At 31.9% G+C, this 22,713-nt stretch overlaps 1 protein-coding gene across 11 annotated transcripts in view; it reads right to left on the bottom strand.

Annotated features, from left to right (window-relative positions):
- LOC139501146 (uncharacterized) overlaps positions 1-22,713 on the bottom strand; it is a 142,718-nt gene that overhangs the window by 19,664 nt on the left and 100,341 nt on the right. Inside the window, exon 1 of one of the 11 annotated variants that reach the window (XM_071290141.1) lies at positions 14,042-14,458. The exons of 7 other annotated variants lie outside the window; for them this stretch is intronic. In XM_071290141.1, the coding sequence (XP_071146242.1) occupies positions 14,042-14,050 (9 nt within the window). In that variant the 5' untranslated portion in view covers positions 14,051-14,458. Of the gene's footprint in view, positions 1-2,361; positions 2,677-3,448; positions 4,852-12,348; positions 12,454-14,041; positions 14,459-22,713 lie in introns of those variants that run through there. 3 more of the 11 variants (XM_071290140.1, XM_071290133.1, XM_071290134.1) reach the window with 3 other exon arrangements.

Below are 22,713 nucleotides of genomic sequence, written 5' to 3'. Positions count from 1 at the left end.
ATATGTTTCCGTTAGAAAAGCCAAAAGCAAATAACTGCAGCCGCGTATTAAAACAAATTTACAAGAGATGGATTTGATTTTAGCTTAATTTTCAGACATATCATGTGATATTAGTCTTCTATAAGAAGGATATCAGTTTTTGTTTTCATGAAAAATCAAGAATCACGGAAAAAATAGTTGATTTCGTTCTTATTTTCTATTTTACATGTACTTGCAAGCATTTTGTTACTTGTTCTACCTTTCATGTACTTAGTAATCATTATTTACTAGTTCTACTTTTCATGTACTTTGCCAATCATTCTTTTACTAGTTCTACGTTTCATGTACTTTGTAATCATTATTTTACTAGTTCTATAAGTTTCATGTACTTTGCCAATCATTATTTTACTAGTTCTAAGTTTCATGTACTTTGTAATCATTATTTTACTATTTCTAAGTTTCATGTACTTTGCCAATCATTATTTTACTAGTTCTAAGTTTCATGTACTTTGCCAATCATTATTTTACTAGTTCTAAGTTTCATGAACTTTGCCAATCATTCTTTTACTAGTTCTAAGTTTCATGTACTTTGCCAATCATTATTTTACTAGTTCTAAGTTTCATGTACTTTGCAATCATTATTTTACTAGTTCTAAGTTTCATGTACTTTGCCAATCATTTTTTTACTAGTTCTAAGTTTCATGTATTTTGCCAATCATTAATTTACTACTAGTTCTAAGTTTCATGAACTTTGCCAATCATTCTTTTACTAGTTCTAAGATTCATGTACTTTGTAATGATTCTTTTAGTCTACGTTTCATATACTTTGTAATGATTCTTTTAATCTACGTTTCATATACTTTGTAATAATTCTTTTTATCAAAGTTTCATTTACAATGCTATCATTCAAGTGAAAACGGTATTTGGTATATCCTTCGATGATTGCCGGTTAACGTCCAGCGGCAAATATGTCATGCATGTTCAGACATGGCGATACATAAATAAACAATAAATACATAAAATAAATTGAAAGGTCCTGTAATGATATGTAATGAAGGACGTCCGAGACGAAGCCCCAAGTCATTAAAATATGGAGTGTTACGGGCAAATGAGGGTATATTGGATAGGGACACATTTGTCCCTTGCAACAGGCAGCCATGGACGTACACGTAAATGAGATAGCGACCAAAAACTCAAAAATACATAATAAAGAATGTTTTACGCGATGGAGTCCAAATATATATTATAACTCATCTATAAAATTTATTTTGTCACAAAAATAAGATCGCTGTAAGATTAATGAAAAAAGGTAGCTTCCAGAAAATAATTTGATCTCTATATATATCCCCCAAATGAAACGGAAAGCACGAATTAAATATATGCATATACAATATATCCGATAACAAAATTACATGACCCTACCGGAAATAAAAATATATAGAATTCTTTTCTTGTAGAATTTCAAAAGAGACTCTCAAGGGATATGCCGAATTGTTATCATGGTTATTGATAATTAATTACTGCAGAAGTTGGTTCTCTTAATTAAATCACCGGCAATTGTCGCAAATAGGTAGTGACAAGTCGAATTCACCAAGGGAGCATTCGTTTCGTTGTCTTTCAATGATACGTCGAATTACCATGGGAAAGCCAGCTTTTTCTCTTTTATAGGAAATCTATTTCATGTTCCGTTACATTTATTACAAAGTCAATACAAACGATAATTGCAATCGTTAATTATTCATATGACTGTTCCGTGGTAAATTGAAACAAATTGTTTTGAAAAGGGCATCGTAAATAATGTAAATAGCATGTAAATTTCTAAACTGGTACATTTGTTAACTAGATAAAATTAACATGACTTGTGATAGGACACATTTATACATGCTATACTAGTATACAGACTATGCAATGACATAATTTTATTTAGTTTCTAGAAATAGTATTTCTGGAAACAAGTTTATAATTTCTCGCTATATTGAAGACTTGTTGGTGATCTTCTGCTGTTCTTTTTTCTTTCTATGGTCGGGTTGTTGTCTCTTTGGCACATTCCCCATTTCCATTTTCAATTTTACCATGATATTAACAAATTATAATAAATATTTGAATCATGACCTGAATGATTTTAAATCTATTGTTTTCATTAAAAATTTGTATTTTAGCTTGTATTTAAGGATTGAAATGTAAATTTTCAAAGGATTCTATCGTTCAAAAAAATCATGATAAGAATAAAATTCATACAAATTTTTCGGTATATATCACGTGACAATTTAAAAGATGACGTAAGGTGGGCAGATACCAGCTAGGGAAAGGAGGAACCATGTTCAACCCTCCATCTTAAATTACCAGACGTCAAGTCACGGTTCACTAGATAACGTTACTTACTGTCATTGCTGGTTTTGAACAGTCTAATGTACCACAATTTGAAAACGCCATTTTATGTCTATTTCAGTAAAACAAAAACGTTTATGTGACGTTGCAGTATAGCACCAATACTACATTTGTAAAAGTAACTTTGTCACATGTATGTGTAACTTTCCTTCACTAGAAAAATACACAAATTAGAGCATGCAAGATTTACGTAATTTCCAATGAATAAACTTCACATAGTTTTTGTAAATCCATTTATATATAGCAGTTCAATTTTCAAATCAACTTCTTCAGTGTGATTTATCCAACACTGACGAATCACTCAAAATCCTGAAAACCGGAAGAAACTTTATAATTATTTACAAGTGTTGATGAACGATCATGAACGGAAATCTGACGTAAAAACACTCACAAACTTTTAAAGATTTTCAACTGCTTCGTTATCTTATTCAATATTCTGTTATTTCAGAGCTAACTATAGAAACAATTCTTACTTCAAGTGAAAAATCCAATTTCAGTTCATTAGAAAAATACACACTTTACTTAATTACTAGTAGTGTAAAACCATACAAAACGGCAATACAATTGTTTACAACGCGTATTCCCTACTATTCTTTAGCGATTAGATAAATTGGCAGAATTCATCCTAGACCCATTGATCACTCGTGAAGTCCCCCATCGATTTTAAGGAAATGTCTTATTCTAGCGCAACATTGAAGTAGCGAACATCCAACCGTTGCTGTTCAAAGATGATTTCATAGATTTTCTGATGGTAAAAACACACTACTATGGAACCGTAATCTTAGCAGGAAAAAAATCATCTCTTCATTAGATGAAAAATCTTTTTCTACCGTGCTAATTAATGATAAAAGTCAGAGAATTTGTGAACTTAAAACTCCGTCTTTTCTCAGAATTCTCTATTGTGAAAAATAACTAATATTGTACGAACGGTCGATATTCTCTTAATAATGACAAGCTCTACACCTGAAGTTATTTAAGCTCATTAAACCGAGGAACCGTTATGATAAGAGCAAAGTAAGGCGATTAATTTTAATTCATTAAAATAATAGAAATACATTTAAATATAATAACTGATACGTACCGGGACAGTACTATCCGGATCACAACCCAAGCTTGAACAACCACTGCCCAGCATTTCACGATTCTCCGATCACAGATTAAGACAAAAAAAGTAATTTTACATCTGTTGTTGTTTTTATAACTTGTAACTTCAGATTTTTATTGTATCAATACATTGCATATGATACTAGCACGTATTGATTTTCAAAATGGCGACACACACGAAAGCTGAGATGCTCTTTGTATTTCTGTAATCCGAATTATGTCAAATTTGAGGCTGAAAGGAGACACTATATGTCATGTGTTTCTTATCATTTGAAAAAGAGGAGGGTCCTGCGTGTCCTTTAAATCCAAAAGTGACGAATAAATGCTGTTTAAAAAAGGTTCAAGTAATCACGTTTAAAATCTTCTGAAATTGAAAACTATTGCCAAATTTCACAATTGTCTCAGATAACAAATTCTCACATACAAAATAAAGTCGAAAGTCTGCTTTTAAAACCTCCTGACTAAAGTTGTCGTGATTCAGATGTATTTCGTTATGACAATGACGGTCTATGCTGGCATTTAAAATATGACAACTTCCAAAACAGGCATAGAACAATGCGACAGGTAGGATGTGTGGCAGTTGTGGAATGCTTGTAAAAAATCCAAAACAATACAAACCATGTATAAATAACGTGTAATCGAAGTGTTAATAAATGTTATATCATATCACAAAGTCGATTAACAATAAGTTTGCAAATAATTCATCCATAAGTACAATGCTTAGAAGTGTAAATAAATATTGAACGATAGGTAATTTTTTTCAATATCCAACTCAACACGTTTTACACATCTTGAACGCCATGAACTATAAAAACTGACACTTTCTTTAGATCAGCTGTTCTGATAGTCATATCATATAGATTTGCATACACAACTTGTTAGAAACAAATATAAAACGTTATTGACATAAGTTTCAGGTGGATCCATTAACACTGAGGAATTATCAGTTCAATTATCACAAAAGTGCACCGCAATCTTCACTTACATGTATAAGTAACTGATAATACCACAACTAGGAAATTGCAAATCAATTTTTCGCAAGGTAAACATTAGATTATTTACCCAAGAATATGCATTAAATTATTCCGATAAATATAACCAGCACATTTAGCGATAAACGTTAAATGTTGATACTCTTCCAGAATTCATACGCAAACTGCATTAAATTAGTTTTGGGAGTAAATTATTGATAATTCACTACCATCATTATACGCATTTATCCACAATGAAAGTAATAAATACTTATTACGGTCATTACATGCTAAATACACATCCAAAGTGGCCATTAAAATACATTTCAATGGAGAATACACACTTTTTCAATGATCCACTTTTGAAACATACATAATTAACGATGTCGGCTCAGCATGGTGGCAGAACAAAATAGAAAAAAAGTATTTGTAACTCAATGCTCGTTAAAAACATGTGTTTTATATAAATATCAATAATTTGAACTGTTTTTCACCTGCTTTTCCGTTTGATGTAATGCAAACCAAGATTTAAAGTGCTAAGAACAATTCAATTTATCTTCAATCAGCTAATTTAAATATCGTTTGACATACAGAAATGTGTCGTCTTTGTTCGCCATATTTGTTTAAAATGAACAGTTCTTAAATACTTAAATTAGGTAACAACCTTAAAATAAATAAACTTCATTTATTGAAATACTTCAAAATTAGATACCAGGCCTTAAAGGCATAAAACTTTGCTCAGTGCTCGGAGCACAAAAATCATATCTCGAAACATGAAATCCAGCAATTTGATTGGTTGATTTTCGAGTCTGAGTACACAAATCGTGCTCGAAAGTTTTATGACCGTGAGGTAAGGAGTCTATAGCTAGTATACTGTTGTAAAAGGGGAGAGCAATTTGATTTCAAAAATAAGAGTTGAATGACACAAACACGTTTATTTAGGGTACTTAGTATAATTTTCTTACTCGTAATTCTGCATTCGTCAATCTCAATGACCTATAAGTTGTTTTGTATGGCTATATTTTTAGCCCCCTAAAAAGTCATTTTGAAAATTGCTTTTCCTCGAATCAGAATCCTTGTGTAGTCAGAATTGGGTGATTTTTTTTTAGAAAATTTCGTAACACAAAAGTTTGAACGACTAGCATTCCTAATTTTTCGTTGGTTTCCACCAGATCTTCTCTAAAACATTTACTAAGAAGTACACTCCAATGCTGACAGCGTCATGTTAAAATAAACCAACCGCCATTAGACAAAAAGATCACATTTTAAAGACTGATATAGTAAAACATGGATAAAAGAAGTCTATCAATTTTAAATGAATTTATCAAATTATTTCATATTGTTGCTTTTTTTTCCATATTAGAAATTGATGTGAGAATTTCAAAAAGAATGGTATATTGGAAGTCTGTGAATTTTAAATGAATTTATCAAATTATTTTATATTGTTTTTCAAATTAGAAATCGATCTGTAAAAACCAAACGTAATCCTACATCCAAGCAGAATCTGATACGTTTGATCTCCGACTTTGCATCCAATTTAGGTTTAATTATACAATGATTGATTATCTGTAATTTCAAAGGGAAACTACTCTTCATAACAAACGATTATATTCTGGTCTAAGGGACATAACTTGTGTCAATATTAATTATCGCAATTGGAAAGATACAGGGAATTTACAAATCGATATTAAATTTGATTATCATGCCATAATTCGTCCCGTGTCAATTATAAACACAAGTTATCCTTTGTTTGGAAATCAATCAATATTCTCGTAACTCTGGTTTTCTTCAATTATCTAAATTAAAACGAGAATACATTGTATCTCTTACTTGTTGGCTGTATGCAATTATTTTCAAATTAAGCTGAGCACTGAAAAAAATCCTCGAAGGTCATTTGTTCTGACATTTAAATCTGTTATCATGGAAACAAAGTGTTTTTGAATAAATCTCAGTTATCCATCCTTTTTCATAAGTAATACGTGTACATATAAACTTCAATATAAATAAAGTCAAATAACATTGTCATTTCTATAAAACTCGGGTTCTGAATAAAATATCGGAGACATAAACTTGTATATGTCTATGAAAAAATCAACAGGGTAAGAGCCATTTAAAATATAAACAAAAATGCTGTCGAATCACATATTCATAAGATAATTGCTGCTGGACTAATCAATCAATTTTCAATTTCAGATAAACCAAAATTGAATGATCATCTTCTCAGGCGCATGCAGATCCAGAATTCCATGCAAGGAAACTTCCTGAGAATTTGCAGTAAGAGGACCTTGTTTTAACAAAATAAAGGTCACGTTTAATTTTCCCTTCAAGTATTAAGGGGAAGTAATCCGATGTGTCCCCGTTTAAAGCCACACCTGTTCCTGATCTTAGTCTCCTAAACGTCTAAAAAGTAAATTTGATTTATGAGGCCCCTCATGGGGGGGGGGGGGGGTCCTAGTAATCACATAATCACCATTTTTTTGCCAATATAATCACATAATCATTAAATATTTGCTTATCTTTAGTAATCGAATAATCATAAACTAAAAATGCAGTCCTAGGTAATCAAATAATCATGAAATATTTGGCTTAATAATCAAATAATCATTAAAAAAACGGCCAAGTAATCACATAATCAAAAACCCCATGAGGGCCCTCATTTATGCTAAATAAACAATCATTTTCTTAAATGAATGATGTATCTCTTTTACGGGCACTTATCAGATCTTATTCAGTGTTAATTTAATTTTCAGTTTGCTTTTATGAAGTTTTGATTATATTTTTATAATATAGGTATAAAGATGAGAATTTACATATTAAACAGTGAACTCGACAATCATAAAATCTCAACTAACAATAAAAGGTGAAATTTATCTGATAATAAAACACATCTATCATATAATATAACGTTATCAAAACGTTATTGAAAACATATTCTTCGTATATTTTAGATAGATATGGTAATATGCAATGATAAAAAGACTGAGTTACATTGAGTTGTCGTATTACAGTTTATATAAAACATGATTATTCTACTTCACTCAAAAGTTCACAACTTATTTCGATCAAAGGGAAGCAACTCGATCGTGCTTATAATTCAAAGACCAAATGCGGTAATGGATATTTTTTAAAATAAAAGGTGATGAAAATAATGCATGATAAGCATTAACCTGACACTCTCTAAACTAATATAAAAAAAGATAAAAATTGAAATAAAACATAAAATTAGTTATTTGATACTTCGTTTTGTTACAGAAATGCAACGTCAACGCCATAACAAATTAAATTTTAGATTGAAATTAGAGAAATGTGTTAAATAACAATCAGTTACTTACAGTATTAAATATCTTAAGCAGTTAAAAAAAATGGGAGTTTTTTTTTTTACATATTTACATACAGGGGAACGTCAAGGGACCCACATGAACATATCCTCGTTTTAGTCTGACAGTAGAGTTTTAGAGGTATTTTTAAAGAGTTATCTGTTTTAAAATGGATGGGTTTTGACATATCTACATACAGGGGAATATCTTCATTTTAGTCCGACATTCTAGTTTAAGAGTATTTTAAGAGTTAACTGTTTTAGTCAACAAATTCGTCTCGATATGTGAAATAATTTTTTCCAGCTTATATAATAATATAATTAGTTTTTCAATTCCTGCTTACATCGAAGTTGTTTCGATATTTTTTTTAACTATTTGCTAAGCCGGGCTTATGGCATATATTACTTGTATATTATGGAAGAAACAAGTTACAACACAAATAAATTAGTAACGTAAAAAGTAAGCGAGCCAGAAAATGGACAAAACTTATTAAGAAATTCCTTTTGTCAAGTTACCCTATATGAACCTCTTCAGAGGTCAAAGGGGTCTTGTTTGACGAGGTTGAGAAATTAGAAATCAGAGACAAAGATCCAAATCATTCTAATATATATGCAAGTATTATATTTCACTTCATCATCTCTTTTAATGTTTTTTTTTAATTTCAAATTATTATCTGTCCATCATTTGAAATTGACAGGCTGGTCAGTTTTCAGTTTCCACCTCCCATCATCACAAGACACGTGACCAGAAACTCCTGATTTTTGCGGAAAAAAGTAAACATATTTCAAGAAGCATTCAATGACTTTAGATACCAAGAAACTTTTAAAGGTAGGTTTTGTTGTCATAAAAAGTAGTAGTAATTTTCCCTTCATTCAAATGCCGTTTCCCTCGGTGCACGAGCACACAAACCTCAAATAACAGAACATTCTAATTTTGATAACTCATCGTGCTAATTTTGTAAGTCAGTTATGTATACTCTTTTTTTGTTCAGAAATAAAATTCCGTATTAAAAGATATATACCCATATTCATTTGAAATTTACAAAATGTGATCATTTGAATTTTACAAAACGTGAAATTGTATAAAGGTCAGGATTGAAAAAAACTGTGGCTGTTTTAGATTCCATACATGTGTATGATTTAGCAATGATCACAGTGAGGTTGTGTTGGTCCGAGTTATGACACGCCTGAGTATATTGCTATGGTCGCATCTGCTGCTTGGTTTATCATTAAGTTTATTCGAACTTCTAGCAGATAAATTAAGATATACGATATGACTCATTTATACTTCAGAAGTCTGCAGTATGTGATTTAGAAAATTGAGAGCTTCAATCTTCATTAAAAATAATTTGTATAGCAACTTTTCTTAATAAAGTTTCGGAAGGCTCGTAAATTCGTATCCTTTAATGTCATTCTTAACAAGACAAATCTGTGTTATATAACAGTGATACTGTTGGATTTTTTCAAAACTACCTCTACCCTTTTTTATTGGGAAAATATGCGTCATTTATATCAAATTGGGAAATTAACAATAAACCATGAATTTGACTGGAACTTTAATTTGCAGATCCCTTTTAAAGAGGTAAACCCTCATTTGAAATAAGACCCCCTAATGTTAGTGATGATACACAAATAGACCCTCAAATCTGCACATGTAGTCATTTTTGGCATGAAAAATGTTTAAATGAGTGTTTTTCAGTTTGTAATCATGCACAATTACTACTGAAACTGCACTGTTTGGGAAAAAAGTTGTCTTTTTGGGAATAGTTTTAAGCCATTTTTTTTTAAATTTGGATTCTTCTCCAGGGGAAAAAGCCTGTATTCTCCGGTAATTTAAGGCAAACAATATCACTGTTTAACCGTTCTTTGAATCTCATTTTTATTACAGAATTAAAGCATTTTACTATGCATGCAGCTCCTCGAGACTAAAGGAACGTATGGACTATGCAGCTCCTCGAGACTAAAGGAACGTATGGACTATGCAGCTCCTCGAGACTAAAGGAACGCATGGACTATGCAGCTCCTCGAGCCTAAAGGAACGTATGGGGGAGTTCTTTATTTACAACACGGAATCATATCATCCAAACATGACCACAAGAAATTTTGATAAACAGGATACTAACCGCCAGTATTCGCACTCATGATGTTATACAGGATATACACCGAAACTTGCTGTTTTTACTTGGACGCTTGGATTGTGAGTCGAAGCAAATATACACGTGAGTAAGGGGTAAAATAAGACCTTCAACACCCATCCCGTACATTGTATCACCCTCGGTCTGATAGTATATACGTTGCAGGTTTACTAACTAAATGAAAGCAGTGTTTATGAGCCGTAATGCTTCTGAAACTTTTAAAGATAATTCAACATCGATAAATATAATTATATTGTCTGAAGACGATATTTACACAGATGGCTACAATATGTGACATTTCTGTAACACATTGTTTACATAAATAATATAGAATATGCAAAACAAAAAAACTTAGTAAAAATAAAATAATTTATTCCCTAATCAATAAGTTAAACATAATCCTTATTTACGATATTTGTATATTCAATTCAACAAACTCTTAATATCAGATATATAACAACTTTCTGGATGTTCTGCAATCATATACTAGTAATATCAAATATATACATGTATAACAACTTTCTGGATGTTCTACTATCATATACTAGTAATATCAAAGACACACATGTCTCTGGTAATATATCTACTTCATGTAGAAGATAGCTACGACAAATGACTTTTGTGTACCAAATTGTTTGCTTCTTTTCACGTACATAAATATGTAATGAAAAGTAAGTATATATATATATCTTAATAACAAGTGCAAAACGTCTTATAACGACAGACCTGCGACTTCATCTTTTAGATGAGGATGAAAATCCACTTATACTGCGATAGCTTCAACCTTCAATCTTTGAGAGGATGATGGAAATCCACTTATTCTGCAATATCTTCGACCTTCACTGTTAGAGAGGCAAGCTAGCGAGTTGAATCCTGACGTTTTCAGTGTTCTCTGTTTAATAGCTTCATAGATATGAAAGTCATTTATAACTTCTGAGACCGTAAATTAAACGCATGCAGTTTATTTAAAGAACTTGTATCTAATCGGGTGTATTTTTGAATACAATTTGTGTTTCAACTTTCACCTTTACACAGAAATTTCTTGTTTTTGCAAGTTTTAGGTAGTTCTATTTATTTTTTTCTAATCTTTAAAGTTATTTCAAAATTTATTTTAAAAACTCATACATAAATACAAAGAAACAGAATTTCTTATTTTCTCAAATTTTAAAATTTGTGTATCAATATCTTTCTTCATTTATTTCAGACTTTTATATGAATAGAAGCTTTTGTTAAAAAGAAGCGAAACATGAAATTATTATAATCCAAGTCCTACACTCCATTGTTCGATGTTTCGTACATGGATCGTTAGACCATGAAAAACCAAGGTTACGGATTATACCTAAGGTAAATAAAGCATTTTAAAGATCTTTGCGTATCACATTCCGTGAACTTTTAAATTACACATCACACATTTTTTTGTTCGGATTATACTCCGAGTTTACGATACTTACACAATAACATACTATTTTATGGACAAAAGACTGTTATTTTTACCTTTAAAACTGTGAAAATTAAATATACTATCAAATAATTGAGTCTTTATATTTAACTTTATTGAAGATTGTTGCCAAGTGGGAAACACTATGTTCCGTACACTAGCTACATTCCAATGTTTCAGCAAACTGTCAAAAAGATAACGATTTGAAAGTCCAATTAGAATTATCACTGTAAAACTTCTCGTGAACGAGCGATGCATTGGAGAACTTGTTTACTTGTTTATCGATATAGAATAGAGGGCCCTCATGGGGTTTTTGATTATGTGATTACTTGGCCGTTTTTTTAATGATTATTTGATTATTAAGCCAAATATTTCATGATTATTTGATTACCTAGGACTGTATTTTTAGTTAATGATTATTTGATTACTAAAGATAAGCAAATATTTAATGATTATGTGATTATATTGGCAAAAAAATGGTGATTATGTGATTACTAGGACCCCCCCCCCCCCCATGAGGGGCCTCACTTGTTTATCGATATAGAATACGTTTTTAGTTTTTCAGAGAGGTTTAGAGGAATGTATTAAACTACTATATTTCATCTTCTTATCCTGGTTCTCAATTTAGCAACTTTGTCCTTACATCATGACAGTCTCTTAAAGCATTATTACATTACAAGTACTATCGCAAGTATCCGTATACCATGATATTAAGTACATCGTTTGGAGTACAAGTATGTTATGTTAAACGAAAAAAATAAGTCCTTCTCTTGTTTTCTTCAAACTTCCATAATGTTTTGGAATTCTCAATTAGATTAATTTCTCTACAGACAAAAATGAAAAACTGTCATGTAAATTGTTTTATGTACAAAGCAATAATTTCGCTAAACTGATATTTAATATTTATTTCAAAATCCTATATTTTTTTTAAACAAGTCTTAGAACTTGTGCAGTGTTCAAAAAAGAATCTTATTTAATAATATATTATTATAGTTCAAATAATCACTTATTACTTACATTGAAGAAATTTACCATGATTCTTGTTATTTTACAGAATACACGCAAGAATTAATTGAGAAGTGATCGATCCTTTCATCCGATTCCAAGGAGGCCAATAAAAGGCTGCTAGCTCTGTTCACAAGAGGAATCAATTTCTTGACAGGCTATCAAACGAAAATCATGTGATAGTATCATTTAATACGAAACAATGATCCGAAGAGCATTAAGATGGCGGTTGATTTCTTCCAATGATTAGTATTATTATTTTAACTGACAAAACCTTCAACCCAGGACGGTAAGAAAAGAAAACATGGCAGACGTTTGGAGAAATAACATCCAACTGAAACTGACAATGAAAGTGCTCCCGGCTGATTATTTGTGGTATTACATGGATAAGCCAATTTCCTGCTTAATTAGACGGCATTTCTCTGTGTAAATAAAGAAAGCAATGCAATGTAATAATATCGCCGAATGATGCGATCAATTCAAAGGTTCTATAAAGTCTGGTCTATAATATGTCACTCAGATGTCTTGTATGGTTCTGAAAAAGACACTTTGTTTATCGCGGGAAGAAGCTAATAAATGAAATTCACATCTGATCGACAGCTGGGCGGTAACGTGTCTGTCCAGTGCTATATTGTGAAATGTAACTCGCATTTCGTTTCAAATTGCGTTCTTGGTTCATCAAACTAAAATTTTCGGATCAAGCCAATATCATCTTTTCACTACTACTTATGATATACAGCTATGAAATTGGTGGAAATACTTCCCTTTGAACCCCCTTTGATGACGGGCTAAGCTTATTAAGTGGATAGAATATTTATATTGTTACTGATACTCATTAAAATCTAACTCTCTATTGTTGTCTCCTTGTTAAGATGAAACAAATACTAGCTCCAGTTTTCGATATCTAGGGATTGAACACATTAAGGTATTAAGCTAAGAACTAAAACTTAATGACTTTCAATGGTGAATCATTAAATGACCATCAAAATAAGCCTCGGGTGTAAACTGTCATGGGCCAGGTGAAGTGGATTGTGAATATAGTTATAAATTTAAGTCTGTATAATTCTATCAAGATTTTCAATTTCTATGACAAAAAAAAAATATTTCTAATTTGAACACGATGGAGTTGGTATAAGATAACTAAAAAATGTCAAATTACTAACAAGACAAAACTCTCTTTAGAAATTCAAGAGTGATAACATGAATATAAGAATAAAAAAATCCTGCCCAACCGCCCCTCAAAACCCGCAAAACCCTAAACGATGATAAAACTGCTACATTGCACCATTACAGAAACGAAAATATGACCAGAGAGCTAGTAAGATTTATTGCAGCTAGAAAAGCCAAGCAACACAATAACACTACTAGCTAGATAAAAACACACATGATATTAAGGGGTTAAAGAGACTGCAACTCTAAAACCCACTAAATTAAACTTATATCAACAATTTTACGTAACAAAATCTTGAATAATACTAAGTACGTTTATATAAAAGTGTTCGTAATATATTTAATGTGTTAGACACCTGTACGTTTAGTAAACATATTACAATGACTAAATATTTGACAATTTTCATATATTTTACAGCATTTAACATTATCCTGTGTTGACACAAATCACTGTAACATTTCTATATGTAACTGAAACTTGTAAATAATTTAAATATCCCATGTTTAAAATTAAATTAAGAACGAGTTTACTTACCCTACTCATTTCCAAAAGAAATCCCGATCAATGAATATTGATCACAATTAATTAGTCTTTATTGATTAACAAAAGTAGTTATTCCGAACGTAAAAACGTGTATATCCTGATTAAATGTCAAGTTTTTGTCTCTTCTTTCACCAGCATTGATCTGAGTTTCTATTATTTACTTGTTAAACACACTCTTACAAATCAAACGTCAAGTACACTGATGTAAAACGCTATTTACACCCGGAACAATGGAAACCGCCTTACGTTAGTCACACATGGCAGATGCGACACACTTAGAAATAAATTGCTATACACACTCACAGTAATTCATATATACAGTATAGTTGTTTTTTTCATTTACAGGTAAAAAGTAAACCGCTTCTTTCACAAATAAAGCATCTAGGGCAGACGAAGAAAAAACGATGCACACCACGTGTGCTTGCGTACCTAGAGCACCTGTATGTAACAAATTATCCATTATGATACATGGTGTGAAAGTAAATTTAAACAAGTTCAGGAGACACAACTGTACCTCTGGATGTCATTTCTTTGTTCTATATTGCCAAAATGCTCAACGCTCACCGAGTTGAATAGATTTTATTAGATTTGGATTTTATTAAAATTTTCCTAATAAGTTTTGAAGAAAGAATACATTTTGTATACTAAACAAAGCCTTTAGATATGAGTAAATCCAAGTAAAACAAACTAATTTAAAATGTTCTTAAAATGGAAAGTTTTTAATCTGACACAGCTGGAATGTTTGTCACAATGATCATTGACGGGGTTTACTGAGAGTTTGGCTATATCAAGAACACATCGATATTATATTTTTGAAACCGGGGCGTTTTAAAGATAAAATCTTTGTTAAATTGATAAGTCAGTGTTTGCTTATCATCCACAGGGACGGATCCAGCCATTTTAAAAGGGTGGGGGGTTCCCAACGCAGAGTAAAAGGGGGGGGGGGGTCCAGCTTTATGCTCCCATTCAAATGCATTGATCGGTCAAAAAAAGGGGGGGTTCCAACCCCCGGAACCCCCCCCCCCCCCCCCCTCTGGATCCGCGCCTGATCCAGTGGCAATTATTTCATGCATATTTAGGACGAGAATACATGAACATTATTGTCAAGAAGAAGGATCTGCAGATTCGATCGATCGGGATGATGGTCGAGAAATTGAAACAAAATGCCACTTGGCAAATATGGTACATGTAGGTCTGTCCAAGACTTTTGCCTTACGTTAGGCCATACATTGACTCCACATGACAACATTGAAAGGGTTTTCTTATGCACAAAGACCGTACTATTCTCAATACGGGTTTGACGTCCCCATTCCGACCATATACGTGTCTGCGTATTAATACACCCATAACAGCCAAACGGGTTCTCTAGTATATGATTTTCCACTGAATGGAACTAATTTGTTTACCCAGTCAACTCGTCTTGATAGTTGTAATTTTAAAATGCAATATCCTGCTTTTTAGCAGACGAATTTGACTCCGAGCGATGGTGGCTGGACACGAGAAAAGCCGATTAACAACGAGATTTGACAGTAAACAGATTACACAATGATGGCTTGAGACTAATCTAATTTGGAAGGCAATACAGATGTAATTGGCTGGAAACAATGATAATTGCTTAACTGTCTACACGAATTATATCAAAGAGGAAGAATCGCAATGAAGAAACTGACAAAAGAAAGAGAGAAATTCTTGATAAGGTCCCGATAAGATAGCGCTCGTTACGACAAAGATTGCATTAAATTGCATTATATATACCTACTGACATATATATATATATATATATAATCCGATGTGTACTACATAAAGATAAATATAGGTCTCGTTACCTTGGTAGAAGAAATAAAAACCGTTTACAGAAAGAAAAAAAAACCTAAAGAAATTGTAAAAAATCGACTCTCTTTAGCACTTAGCAAGTGACCAGTATGTTTCTGACCAAGATATGGCACCCTTGAGAATAACTTAAACTGGTTATCTTCGGCCTAGGGTAAGATAGTATCTATATTTGAGTTAACGTCACTGTTGAACGCCAATTCAACTAACCAGAATATAGTTAAAATGTCAGTAAAAGGTACACACATTTCAGGAAGATTAAGGTATAAAATATAACTCGCCATGCCCCAATAATCAGTGTCTCTTTATGAGTTATCATGTTGCAGAGTTGCTGTCTCATTGAAGTTCATCTCGCGTATCTTTTCAATCATGATTGTTTGGTTTTTTTTTTATGTTTAACTCACCTTTCTATACTTTTAGCTGCATGTTTGCACGTGCATCTCAATGACTGCACTGAGACCTTTCTTTTAGGTTTAAGAAAATATGACCCTCTCGAAAATTTATATCGTTGCCGCCAGTTTTTATTTGTTGAGGAAACCACTGTACAAGAGGAGGAGCCCCGATTTTCAGCAGGAGAAATAGCAAGATTTTAGTATAACTCACCTTACTGCCACGAGTGGGTTCGAACTAATAACTTTGGATTTGACATGCTAGTGATTTCTATAGATGTAGTACTACTGTAAGCTTGTTGTCAGTGCAGATGAACTATTTAGACCTTTAGCCACCGAGGTCCGCTTTTAATCACAAGCTTGATGAAAAACGCAAAAGCATAAATAACAAAATATTTTCTATAAGGCCATTACATCAACTATATTTTTGAATTAATGACATTTATATGACGGATCCTACCGAAACATCAGAAAATTATCGCATAAAACCAATGCTGTGATGAATAAGTAAACATCCTAAACAAACAAAATGATGTAAATCAAGAGTGTGTCTATTGATTTCTTGAGTAATGGCTCGGGATGGATGACACAATTTGTTTTCATTAGTACCGACTTCACGCCTGATTTCAAAGATTCGCGACTTTGATATAAATTTGTTGATCATATATCACTGAACTCTTGGTAAAGTAGAATTAACTGTAGCATAATCAGAATGATTCTTCATCGTCTAGTTGGAGACTGAAACATTGGGTGGTTAATACTCCAGTCGGAAAAGAAAACACCAAATTAATTATGAAGCAGTTGATGATCCCGAGTTTCTAAGTTTGTTTTGTCTATAGCAATTGGTCTAGAATGGAGATAAAATATGTATAAAATACACAATACTTATTTTTTTTTTTAAGAACAGGGGTAAGAGACTGAAGATTAACGTTGCTTCAATGACATGGGCAATACATAATGAAACACTTTTGAAGTTCTGAATAAAAAATAAACACTAAAAACTTGTTGAAAGAATTTAGAAGCTATTTGAATTTTACGAGGTATATAACTTTTTTTATTGTATACAATTTATTACTGAAACAGTCGTTCTGTATATATTCTATCTATTTAACACATCACTTCTGTATATATTCTTTCTACTCAACACACCATAAAATCCGTTTATTATATACTCCTTTGTTTATGTAATATGTAAATTTATGAGGAACAGACTGCACTTCAAATGTAACGTTCAATTTAATGTTTGAAGATTTGGCCAGCTCAAACTTTCGATACAGAGACTGATTTCTTTTTATTTTCTTTACTGTTTTTCTCCAATATAAATTGATAATATCTATACTTGATGACATTACTGAAATGTGAATAAAAAAACCCTGATGTACCATGCCAGAAATAGCATTGTAAATGGATATTGTTAATAGATACATATACATGTAGTTACATAAACAGTCCTCATTTATGTGTTAAAAAAGGGAAAACTCAAGCGGAAATTCAGACTGGGGCACATCCGGTGTCGAGAACTCCGTATAATTATTTAAGAAAAATAAAAGTAATAGAAATATGAATACAGCCAACTTTGTGTTAATAGTTCCTTTGAGTGCCTTTATACATAGCATCAAATACTCAGTCTGGATTGGCCTGAAACTTCTTGTACTACTTTAATAATTTCAGACGATTTCAGAAGAGCTATATTCCCAAAACTCCTTGTACGAATCGGCAGAGGTCCTATCATTTTTAGTTTAATATTATTATCAGAAATACAAAGAAATGATTAGATATTTCAGAGCCACCTAGTTTTGTCCATTGTTCTATCTTTCGTCGATGTTTATTTGTAAACAACAGACATGTGACAGATACAGATGTTCCCTAAGATGACACAAATCTTACCAATCAATATAAAAGTATAAAATAACACGATGTTACGTTATTATAAGGGTCTGTGTGAAGGTCCTTCATTTCTGTATTCTATATTTTTCTTTAAGGAATTTTTTCTCATTTTTTTTTTATATACTTTATGTCCATTTTGAAAATGACAACAATAGGCATTCCTGTAATATAGAGGCCATCTTGGAAGAACGTCGGGGAAATCTTGACTGCTACTGGAAAATGGAGGTAAACATTAGTTAGGGGCAGAAATGTGCTTTGCAACAGGCCACAATCAAACAGACAAGTGTTTAACTGCCGGTCGGAATTTAGAGGACGTGACATTTTTTCTTTTCAGCGAAAAGTAAGACACACCCAATCACGATCCGTTCAGATTCCATGCCCTATTTTTTAATTTTTTTTTATTCTTGGTTGGTGAAACCATGGCAGTATGATTTCTAAAATAATTGTATACTGTTCATGTAAAAACGTGTGCTATTTTTTTTTTTTTTTTTTTTTCATCAAAAATGACTGTTTAAATTCAAATGTATCATTTAAAATGTCAATAAAGTTCAGTCGGAAGTTGATATATTAAACAAATATGTCGCTAACCAAATACTTTTAAAATGAAATTTTCAATCAAGATAATACGCACATTTCATGACAATAATTCATTTCGTTTTTTACATAAATATTATTATCGAGGGAAACAGTGATTGACTCTGAAGCTCGGTGCCTTGTTTTCTCTCTCTCAACCATGCACAAAGTAATATTTGATCTAACCTTTTAAATAGATGATATAGTTAGTAAAACTTCTCTCTACGGACCATAAACCATAATTTAGGTGGAAATTGATCTTGAAATTGATAAATCTGACTAAGGATGAACTCTTTTTCCGCACTGTTTTTGTTTACACAAAAGATTGTTATTCCGAACAACTATTTAGAAGATAACACTTTAATGTGTAATTCATATGTTTAATAAAGACGTTCACATCTATTTTTTAAAATGAGCTTAAAACCCCAAATTTGATGAGTAGAGCCGATTGAAGCGAGTCAAACATTGTTTTTTGACGATTATATACTAAAAAATTATGATATATATGTACGTGAAAAACACGATCTTTTTGTTTTTTGTTTCAATTCCTTTTAAAAAAAAATGACGATCAAATATGGGGGGGGGGGGGTTAAACCCTATACAGTTCCCCGGACCCGCCACTATGTATCACTGAATGAAAATGATGAACATTTTGATGTAGCTAAACGCATATTGCAGTTGTACGAATTTTTGTGCAAATATTTCAAATTACTGACATGTTTTCGGGTTTTAATTTATTTTTCTTACATCAACATGACTAAAATTAAAACTGAACTTAATTTATTATTGTGTCATTATTGGTTAAGAATCCCCCCCCCCCCCCCCCCCCCAATACATTTTGGTATACGTTCCTAACTTTTCAAAACTGAGTTGAAGTATTGGGCCAATTTGTATTTCTTTAAATGTTTAAATGTTAATAAAAGTAAGCCATACCATTGTTAGAACCTCAAAGAAGCTGCCAAACTAAATAAAATTCAGATCTATATCTTGACTGGATATGTATATAGGTGTTATTATAACTAAAACGAAATCACAGAAGTTCTTTCAATTATATTGATGCAGTTGTGATAGTATCAGTTTTAGTACAGGTTGAAAAACCTTTTGAAAAATTGCTTTTGTGTGAAACAGTATTACGGAAATAATAATTTGTCAGTGGATGTTCTAGAAATTTTATAGAAAAAGAGGTTCCCGCTCTAAGAGGTTCCCGCTCCAGTCATGATTCAATATTTCTCTATATGTAAAGCAACCAATTTTTTTCCACATAAGGGAGGCGGCACTCTGTCCCACCTAAATCCGACTCTGTATGTCACTCCTTCAAGTATTTACGGTCATTGATATTTCACATGACACAAATATTTATCCTTTTGCAGACACACCAATACATGTATAATAAATGTGTAGTTTATCTTCGCAAGCAAACCATAATGTGAAAGTAGATTAAAATGTAATATTTTCAAAGTCACGTTTTCTGAAATCGCTTGAAGGAGATATAAAATCAGCTTTAGATAAAATATTTGTCTAAAGTGACTTAGGAAATCAATATTGACAGAACGAAACATGTTTTAGTATTAATTAATCGAGTATTTCTTATTCCCGTTTCCTTGTCTGTGTGCTTGCATAATGTAATGAAACAAAGAATTTACAATTTGAAATCGAAATCAAAGTGAATAGTCTTTATCAAGTTCTTAAATTTATAATTTTAGAGTCGGTTTCATTTAAATCCGGAAACGGAAATACATTCCAAATCTTTACGAGAGTGGCTGTGCCCTTTTGTCACCAAAAACAAAGACACACTCTCGAGGACACACTATCCGTAACCCTAGAAAAACTTGAATATATATATTTAGAAAAATGTCTTTTCATTTAAAATGTATGTGTTTCTATCTAATAAATAATTTTTTTGCGAAAAATGCACTTATTTTGTACGCCGCATGTTCTAAAATATTTCTGGACAACTACATACTCCAATGTAAATAAAGTATGCTAGATGCAAAGAATACGCATCAGAATGTGCAAAGAGATACTCGAGAGGATAGATTAACCTTCCTATCAAGTTTAAGTGAAATCTGTCAAAGATTCTAATGATAAAAGCATTTCATTTTGACAGTGCAACATTATAAATTGTAGATCACAAATTACTCCATACAAACGAATTATGATGAATGATATCTTGCATGTTACAAGAAATGGAATGAGTTTAATTTAACAGGTTTCAACCGAACTTAATGAGAGAGCTTGTTAGATTGCGATGCAATCACTAACGATTATCAAAATTGAAGGAAATGTTCATCTTAATGTTTAAATTGACGTGCACTTGATTTTTTTGGGAAGTGATTGATCTATCAAATGTTTGCATTACGAAGCAAATCTTGTTTTGTTGTATTTTTGGTTGAAAGAAATATTCTATGGACTTAATTTTAGAAGAAATACATTAATCTCGTTTAACGAGATTCTAAGATAATTGGTTCCAATTAAAGACAAATAACTTTCTTTTGAAGCAATTGACAGAAAGTGGACATTATGGTTAAAGGCAAATTTTCAGACTGAGCTAATAAGTTTCACTTCCGTTTGGTAAAATTATATAGAAAATTACGACATTAACTGCATTTATCAAAATAACCATCATCGTGGCACGATATAGTGACATATCGATTGAATGATAGATTGTTGGGTGTTTTACGCCCAACTGCAATATCAATGCATATTCATAGCTTTCAAATACAAATCTTGTAAATAAAACTTCTTCTATGTACATGTAATTTGTTATAAAGTTGTCTCATTGGCAATCATTTTACATCTTATTTTTACATGTCACTCATATTCTACTTTAATACCGCCACTCCGAGCCGTTCTTTAAAAACGCCTTATATGTAAAGTCCAGAGAAATTCGAAAAACTATGAGACAAATAGATTATAAGTACTAACTCGACACGGCATCGAACCCTTGACCTCTTCAACTAAAGGCACAGGGGCTACGCAGAGAACAGCAAAGGCATCTCATCGAAAATGCTATCACATTGTCAAGTATGCTAGCACAAGTATGCAAACACACCCTCAAGGTTTATCTGTTATGAGTTAATACAGCAACACGTATTTGCATTCCATGCATGACCGAACACCTGCATGCATAACTGTTTCTTCGTTGTTCGTAATTGTCAGATTCAATGACACAGATCTAGCATCAGGGTTATGCAAACGCTTGTAGAACAATTAAAAGTACATTAATTGAAGAAAGCGTTTTCCGTTTCTGTAATGAAGTTTACAGCTTTCTACGACTAATTATAATTATAACCTCAAAGCTTGAGATACATTAAATTCATAAAAAGCGATTGGGTGTATCGAAAGGCATCGTGTACGTAACACTTTTTTCCGGACTTAATTTCTAGACTTTGCATTATACTCGTTTTTACCATCACATGCATCGATTGTCCTTGTTTTCAATAAGAATATACATTTGAATCATATCTCAATATGCAGAGCTTTAATTCTGGGGTTAAAAGTTACATAAAATTCTATATCATGCACAGCAAAGCACACTTAGCAACCTCTTATGGGCTCATAATACTTAACGTTAGGTCCTAATGATAAATCTGTTAAGTGCTGTAATTAAGCATCTGGTGACACAAAATTTTGTACAGATGAGCATGACAAAAAAATGTGTATAGTTTCAAAAATGTGACCACAAACAGCAACTACGTTTTAAATCTTTTTCAAATGATTTTATTGTAAATTGTTTTGCTATATATGGGAAAGATTCCCTTAAGGTGTCTTAGTTAATAAATATAATATGCTTGAAGCTTTTCTTCATTTCAGTAAAATTAACGCACTCAATATATGTCTCTGTCACAATGTAATCAGTGCCAAAGTTAAATCTTTCTTTTATACTGGTAGTAAAAATCCTTCTTTTATTTCCGACTACAGTTTTACAACCGCAGGGTCGTTTGCGATAAAAAAGAAAGCAATAAATTCACGTCAAGTGAAGTT

The sequence above is a fragment of the Mytilus edulis genome, chromosome 13 (genome assembly GCF_963676685.1).
Source record: "Mytilus edulis chromosome 13, xbMytEdul2.2, whole genome shotgun sequence".
Classification (NCBI taxonomy): Eukaryota; Metazoa; Mollusca; class Bivalvia; order Mytilida; family Mytilidae; genus Mytilus; species Mytilus edulis.
This window is presented reverse-complemented; position numbering and strand designations above follow the sequence as displayed.